This window comes from Copadichromis virginalis, linkage group LG1 (assembly GCF_057382275.1).
Source record: "Copadichromis virginalis isolate Kocher_CV1m ecotype Utaka linkage group LG1, C_Virginalis_male_GT1.1, whole genome shotgun sequence".
Classification (NCBI taxonomy): Eukaryota; Metazoa; Chordata; class Actinopteri; order Cichliformes; family Cichlidae; genus Copadichromis; species Copadichromis virginalis.
The window spans coordinates 23,839,079-23,846,773 of record NC_140618.1 but is presented as its reverse complement, the minus strand read 5'-3'; the positions used below and the strand labels follow the sequence as shown (position 1 = coordinate 23,846,773).

At 37.1% G+C, this 7,695-nt stretch overlaps 1 protein-coding gene across 1 annotated transcript; it reads right to left on the bottom strand.

The window, feature by feature from the left end:
* Positions 1 to 1,316: 1,316 nt before the first annotated feature.
* On the bottom strand, positions 1,317 to 7,313 carry hp (haptoglobin). Its single transcript, XM_085455525.1, has 4 exons — positions 7,231 to 7,313; positions 6,868 to 6,956; positions 2,658 to 2,941; positions 1,317 to 2,135 (listed from the first exon to the last, which is right to left on the bottom strand). The coding sequence occupies exons 1-4, from the start codon at positions 7,296 to 7,298 to the stop codon at positions 1,575 to 1,577; spliced, it is 1,002 nt and encodes a 333-aa protein (XP_085311651.1). The 5' UTR covers positions 7,299 to 7,313; the 3' UTR covers positions 1,317 to 1,574.
* Between the last annotated feature and the right edge of the window lie 382 nt (positions 7,314 to 7,695).

Genomic DNA, 7,695 nt, shown 5'->3' with positions numbered 1-7,695 from the left:
CCCATGCTCATAATTTCTTTTTTTAAGAAGCTGAGATGGATCAGCAGGACTTGGTGGCTACATCCATATTTGCATAGTCACTGGTCCAAAGGTTGTGCACCCATTTGTCCTTTTACATCATTTCATAACTAGTTGATATTGGCAACATCTATTCACCACATAACCAGCCAAAAGTCTCAGACTGACAGCTTAGCTAAAAGGAAGCAGTTTTACCATTTTAGAGCTGTAATAGCAGCAGCATTCTCTTCCTTGACAGAACTCCTCACCAGTGTTGTGGAGTTGTGTTTCGCTTGCAAGTGTTAGTTCAAAATGTAAAATTGAGCCAAATGGGAACCTCCAAGGCTAAAAAATTATGCCAATGCCAATGTTTCTCAAATGGCCACTTGCAGCTCCAAAAGTAGGTCAGCCTTCTTTAAACTACCCACAGCCAGCTACAATATGCATGTGTATCAGTGGATGTATGGCCATTAATTAGAGTTACTGAGTAACTTGTGCTTTTGGAGGACTTAATATGATTAGCCTTCTAGTAGTATTGGTTATTGCCAAATACAAGAAATCCCATTTAAGAATAAGTTTATGCTTACATTTTGATGAGTGAAGGTCTAGAGTCTCTTTCTTAACACTAACTAGCCAATAACTGAGCACAACACTCATCCAAATATGGTCCCAAAATAAAGAGTCAGATAGCAGTGGGTAATATTAATGTCACATCTTTATTATACCGTCTTTGAGTAGAGCTCCATAGCAGCTGATGGATTTCTGTTATAACCTTGGCACAACATAACGTGAACACTTCCATAATTTGATAACTGAGCTGTTGTATTTTATTAGACCTCACATCATCAGAGCTTTCTTTGTTAATGTATTAAATGAATTATTAACAATTTTTTCAAATTTTACATCGCACATGTTGGACAAAGTGGTTAGCAAGATGAAACTCCTTTGTTTACGATGCTATATCACTGAAGCTTGTTTACTTGCTAATGGTCATTGTGTTTCCATATGAAGCAGCAATCATAACTGATCCCAGAGCAGTAAAAGCTGAGACACTGGCAGCTTGCTTTGTATACTGGTCTTTCCTTAGTTAACGGTGAAATACTAGTGCTTTATCCACAAGGAACATGTGCAAACCACCAGAAAAAAAATCTGCTAGCATTTTAGCTTTAGCTCGAGTCTTAACGGGAGATAAACACACTGGTTTGACAGAGAAAGGTGCCGTTTCCTATGAGCATGAAACAAGCGCAACTTTCAGCGAGTTGCAAGAAGGCAGTATGTAAATGATGGATACACATATTAATTGACAGTTGAGATGATGATGATGATGAGATAGCCTTTATTTGAGGAGCTTTATGACATCACTGTCCAAGATGAAAGGAGAGAGATTGCTTTTACTGTGGTACATTTTAATGTCTGTTCCTTCTTCTTCTTTTAAAAAAAAAATATTCAGTGTATTTTTCCCTCTCTTCACAGATTTAAATGATACAAAACAACAGGTGTTACTTCACAAGCACTTTAAAAAAAAAAACAAATCACAGATTAAACACCTCCTCAACACTTAAAGGACAGCCGAATTACTACTGCCTTTTGTACATCTCAGACATCGCTTCAAAGCGCACAGCAGTTGATGTGTCTGTATCTCCTCTCATAATGCTGTGGATCCAGGGCAAATACGAGGAAAGCTTCATATACACTGCATGCTTGTACCTAGTGCAGGATTTATCATAGGAAAGGATCCCTGCAGCATATATGTCCCCAGTTTCAGGATCTGTGACAGCCAGAGCGCCACCTGCATCCCCAAAACAGACATTCTCCTGATATTCTGTGGCAGCAGTGCAGATCATGTCATCATCTACAGTTGGCGTGAGTGCAAGACTTTCATATTCAGCCCTACACTCAGAGTGATTGGCCAGTGGGACTACGATGTGTTTGAGAAAGGGAGAAGGGGTGAGAAGGGGTCCCCAGCCCCATCCAGTGATAATTCCTGACCCACGCACGGCCTTGGCCAGGTCCTGGCCTCTCTCTGGTAATGGGATGGGGGTCACTTTATCATTTATAACGACAGGCTGCTTCAGCTGGATCAGAGCCAGGTCGTTGTTCCAGTCAGACTGATTCTGAAAGCCTGGATGGAGAACAACCTGCAGGAGGGAAATGCAAAAGTTTGTTCTTAAGTTTGATGTTGCATTTAGCTTTGTATTTTTTTTTCACTTTCAAGCAGTGCTTCCTAACACAGAATAAACGTGTAATGAAGTATGAAGTAAGAGCCATTAAAATGATGACAAATTTCCCGTTGATAATAAATTTTAAGGTCTAAAGACACGTAAGTATGCCAGATTTCAAAGAAGTTCATAAAAAGTGATATATTTTCACATGAATCATTTGGTCTCATTCAGTAGAATTCACATCACTCACCCTGAAGGTTTGAACAAATTTCTTTAAGCTCAGAAATGCTAGCAACTATGTGGTGTTAAAAAGCAATCCTTTCATGACTTAACTTTGACTTTAATGAAAAAGATATCCACATACTTGATTATTTTATAAACTTGTGGAACCTTAAAAACATGGTGTGTATAGAAATGACAGAACAAGAAAACAAAAGAAAAACAAACATATAGTAAAATAATATAATTCTTGACTCTACAACAGTTTCCTTTCCTCACCTTCTCAACAGCAACCTCATTGGAAGATTTAGCATCATCCTTTTTTCTAATTCCCAGGTACACTTTAGGGATGACAGGCTCCTGTCCCTGAATGTCCTCCCGACTCTTCCTAACAAAAAGGTTTCTTCCAGCCGTCAACACCCAGCGGTCAGAGATGAGAGCACCGCCTGCATAACCTCCATCCAGCATGCTCTCAGCAATGTAGACCATGGCCTGCCAGGGCACATGAGGAGCCAGTTTCCCACCAACCATTCGCCTGGAGCGGACAGATGCTGTCCTGGAGGCTGGGAAGTTAACGCAGACATTCTTATTTATAATCCTGTCGATCCTGTCAAATATTGTCTTGGCCTACAGTTCAAGTTTACACAATTTAGTTCATCACAAAAAAGCTTCGCCATCCACATTTTACAAAAACTATTGACCTCTGGAGACCATTTATCCACATACTGGGACATTAGACGTTATACTCGACCGGCACCTCATACTTTAATTCTGCTCAGTAAAGTGTTTAAACTCATTATCAACCTCTTTAAAATACTTTGTGTTAAAAAAGGATACATTTTTTACCTGTGATGTCCGACTATAAGGCACTCTCAAAAATCGACAGTGCACCTTATAATCCCGTGTGCCTTATGTATGAATTCTGGTTGTGCTTACTGACCTCAAACCGATTTTATGTGGTACACGGCGCTCAGCAATCTGTCAAATGTTTTAGTACGACTTTGCTAAGCTACGAACCCGCAATGCTTGATCGACTGTTGGAGCATTACGGCTACCGTAGTCAGGAGCCTCCCGGAGTGATACGTACTGTGCTTCAACATAATATTACTGTATTGTGTGTGTATAAGGACCCCAAAATGGCACCTGTTAAGAGACATGCGTATTAAGCGGATTTTAAACTCAAGGCGTCACGCAGTACAACTTGGGAACAGAGCAGCTGCGAGAAAATTCAGCATTAATGAGTCAATGGTGCAGAAGTGGAGGAAGCAAGAAGAATGAGTTGAATAAAGTTAGACTTATCTGACTGCTTTATTTTTGCTTAATGCGCCTTATAATCCCGTGCACCTTATGATCTGAAAAATACGTATTTGACTTATTTATTTGGCACACTGCAGTTTCATGTTGCAAAGCACCTCTTTTTAACTTTTGTGGATATTATACATGGTTATGCTCAGGATATGTCCATATATTCCACTGCAAATGCCTTTTGGTTAAACTGTCAGCAAGGCATTTGCACTGTTACATTTTTATATAGCTTTAATGCACATAAAAAACTGCTGCTTGTTTAAGTGAAAATACATTGATGGAGGGTTTTTGCACTGTAAACTATTTTGTCTCGCATCAGTTACATCGTCAGTTATATCGTCATCGCAAATTTTCAAATATATCCATCCATTCAAATTGGTTGAAATTAAACATTTAAAGTAAACTACTGTGCTTTGCTGCAACTCTTAGCCCTACATAATTTGCACAAAAAACAACATTTATGCCCATAATGCTGACTTTAAGTAATGTGATCACATGTACATTTTCCATGTAATTTTGTCACATAAACACAATGTAAACCATTCAATTCAATGGCATCTGGTCAAATGCAAGTACAGAGTATAGATTTGTTGTCCTGTAGTATCTTTGTTTTCATTCATTTTATAGTATAAAGTGCTTTGAGATGACTTTTATTGTCATCTTAATTATTATCTTTTTTAATGAAGCACAAATTTTTTGGTATTCCCATAAATTCTAATTCATTTGTTGTTGTTGTTGTTGTTGTTGTTTTAAAAAACAGCTTGCAATTTTTTCTTTGCCTGAAACTGTCACAAATGTTATGTTTGACTCGCTCATCCTGTTTTGCTGCTTTCTAATTTGTTCTCTCTCTGTCTTAATGAGACCTCCTGCATAAACGGATATTTAGAACATGTTTGTTTTAGGCGTAGACCTTAAGGACACTTTGTCAGTTTGAGCATTTCTGCTTTGTTAACAGCACTTTTGCTCTTTCCCATTTTCCCTCAAGTAGAACTTAAACCTAATTAATAAAACATGACCTGCTTGATGTCAGGCTTGTCACGTTTTACTTTGTGCCCTTCAGTCATTAAAGAATATTGTTATCTCTTCCTGCTTTTTCAGCAGAGCTTTTCCATCTGAATACGACACTTTCTTGCTCTAAAAAGCCTTTTCAAAAACAACAGACTTTAAATAATGTATCATGGAGCAAAATATGGAATCTGTTCTCTGTGCTTTTCATCCACTAGTCTTTTGTGTGGCTGAGATAATCATGAAGACCGCTTTGACTAATGTATTGATAGCTCCGTACAGCACTGAAAGACTATCATCAATTTTCTTCTAATTTTACATCCTTCTGGCAGAATTAATATACCAAGAATGAGTTCCAATATTTTGTTCATTTATTGTATTAAGTACAGCACATAATGTATTACAAGAAATGAACAACTTATTATTTTAACACATCACAGCAACAATGAATGGATTTAGTATCTGTGCTACATTTCTTGTTTTCTTTGTCTCATTATGTTAATATTTTTAGTAAACAATAGCATCCTTTGTCTTATTAAAAATGTCTTTCATCACGTCTCCAGTGGGTTCAGTTATCTTTCACTAAAAACTGATTGTTTGGATTATTGTAAAGTTTTTATCAGCTGTTTGGGGAGAAGCAGGGAAGCAGAAGATTTCCCTTTCAAAGGCAGTAGCCTCAGAGCCAAATGAAGGGAAAAAAAGTCACCAGTCCTCAGATCCCTCAGGAAAGCACGTGTCATTTAATGCAGGAGTTATCTGTCTGAACAGCAGCTGCAGAGGAGGTTTCGTTATAACCCAAGGGTGTCAAAGTCATTTTAGTTCAAGGAATACATGAAGCCCAATTTCATCTCAAGTGGGTTTGACCACTAAACTCATATTTAATAACCTGATATTTATAAATTCTTCCCTTTTAGTTTAAAGAAGTATAAGAGCTTTATTGCAGTAATCAAATTGAATGGTATACCCATTTACAGAACTGATGAACAGCCTGCATTTAAAAAAAGCAACTTTGGCAGCTCTCACACCACACTGTGGTATGCAAATGTGTTAGGTTGCAAAAATAGACCAACAATATAGGAAAAAAGTCTAAAAACAACAAAAAATTTTTGCAGCTGTTACTGTAATTTGCAAGCCCCCCCAACTGGCATAATTTGGAGCCCTTTCACAGCCCACTTCTACGTTTGACACAGCTGGTGAAAACTGTTTTTTTCACAGCTTTGAACTTTGTGGGTGGTTGAAGTGAAAAAGCGGCTGCTGCTGCTGATACTGAAGGAAGTGCAGTGGTAAATGTCACAGTAATCTGAGAGTATGGCAGTAAGTCAAAATACGGTTTGTTCCACACTCATTTATCGGAACAAAGCTGGAATGGATTACCATAAAATTTCATGTACACAACAATATCACAGGGGTATTCCCTGTATATTGTCATTTTGTTTTAGTTACGTTTCCGAATTTACAAAATCAGTTCAGTTAGTTACAGTTAATTATTTTTAAAAGTCATGTTTATATGTAATTAACAAAAATGTCTTTTGACATATAGTTGTAGTTTTTAGTTTAGTTTTGGTTAAACTTTACTGAACTTTACTGAGACCCATATTTAAACTGCAAGCGTTTTGATTTTTTTAACTTGTGGTTTTTAGAAGCGATGAAATGCTTCTCCAACTGAAAACGCAACATTGAGATAAGAGAATCAGCTTTCAGGGTAACTTGATGATGCTTGAATACTTTTAACTATCCTTGTTTGAATTATTTGACTTTATGCTGTTATTTCTTATTTCGAGGCCAACTGAGCCTACTATACTGGCTGACTGATCTTTAGCTGTGATAACCTCTGATTATTCTGCTGACATTCAAAACAAGTTACTACAATCTGCAAAATGAATGACTTCTTTTTGTAGTAAGTGCTAATTAATGTCAATTGTTAGAATGCTTACATGGATATTTACATCACTGGCTTACTTATAAAGCAAGATATGACATGATAAACATATCTGTTAAATATCAGCTGTCACGGTGAGCCAGTTAGCGTGCTGACGTCTCAGTTTGACTCAAAGCAGCATTGCTTTTTAAGGCTGCTTTTTAAATGCTTGGCTGGTCAAATACTATACCATGCAGAAACCTTTTTGTTACATGAAATATTGAAGTAAAAAGCTTATTTCGAATTAAGAGTATGTGTTACCTAACACAGAGGCTTTCATCCTTTCTTCAGCATGAGCCACATCTGCCAGGCAGGCCCACGCAGCCAGGACGACCACAGTCAGAGAAAACCTTCACACGACAACAAGAGAGAGAAATGATGAATAAAAATTAAATGCCTCTGCTTCTGTGGGTCGGTGGAGCTGGGAGCAGATAAAAAAATAGAATGAGAAACTGTAAGGAGTCAGTTATTTAATTACTGAGATCGATATATCAGCATTGGATTTACAGCATGTAGGAAATGATAGATGACGAATGGAAAACCTTTCATGGTAAAACAATGCTTTGATTTATGGATTGTAATTATTAAGAGATTTGATGAAAACCAAAAAATAATCCAACTTACGCCATTCTGTGGATCATATTCATCTTCTTCAACAATGCTAAGTCTCTTCTGTCGAGTGTGTTGTGCATTTTTCTGCTGGGAGTATTTATATCTGCTCAGAGGCAACACCTCTGCTCTGGAAATTTCTGTTTAGAACAAAAACATCGATTCCTGAAATCTAAAATAAATAATTGTGCAATCTGACTTTTATTCCTCTATTCAGACGCTCTCTAAAGACTAGAGTCAGGGTGCATACAATCTGGGGCATATCCATCTTTTGTTAATATATATGATATATTTTGTTGTATAATAAACTGAATTAAATTAAGTATAAAAATGCACAATGGCAAAATACCATAGCACAGTGGTAAAACGTGTTAATTTCTGCTGGTTTAGTCTATTTTTTTATTTTTTGTATTTTAACACTTTAGCTCAGCAGTGGATCTAACGAACTGCAGGTTTTGTAATTCTGTGTTTTTTAATTTT

Excerpts from the sequence above, each read along its gene's own strand:
- hp (XM_085455525.1), bottom strand. The coding sequence starts at position 7,298 with ATGCACAACACACTCGACAGAAGAGACTTAGCATTGTTGAAGAAGATG. Across the intron at positions 6,957-7,230 it reads AATATGATCCACAGAATGGC|GTTTTCTCTGACTGTGGTCG; the intron begins GTAAGTTGGATT and ends TGTCGTGTGAAG. Across the intron at positions 2,136-2,657 it reads ATGAGGTTGCTGTTGAGAAG|GTTGTTCTCCATCCAGGCTT; the intron begins GTGAGGAAAGGA and ends TCCCTCCTGCAG.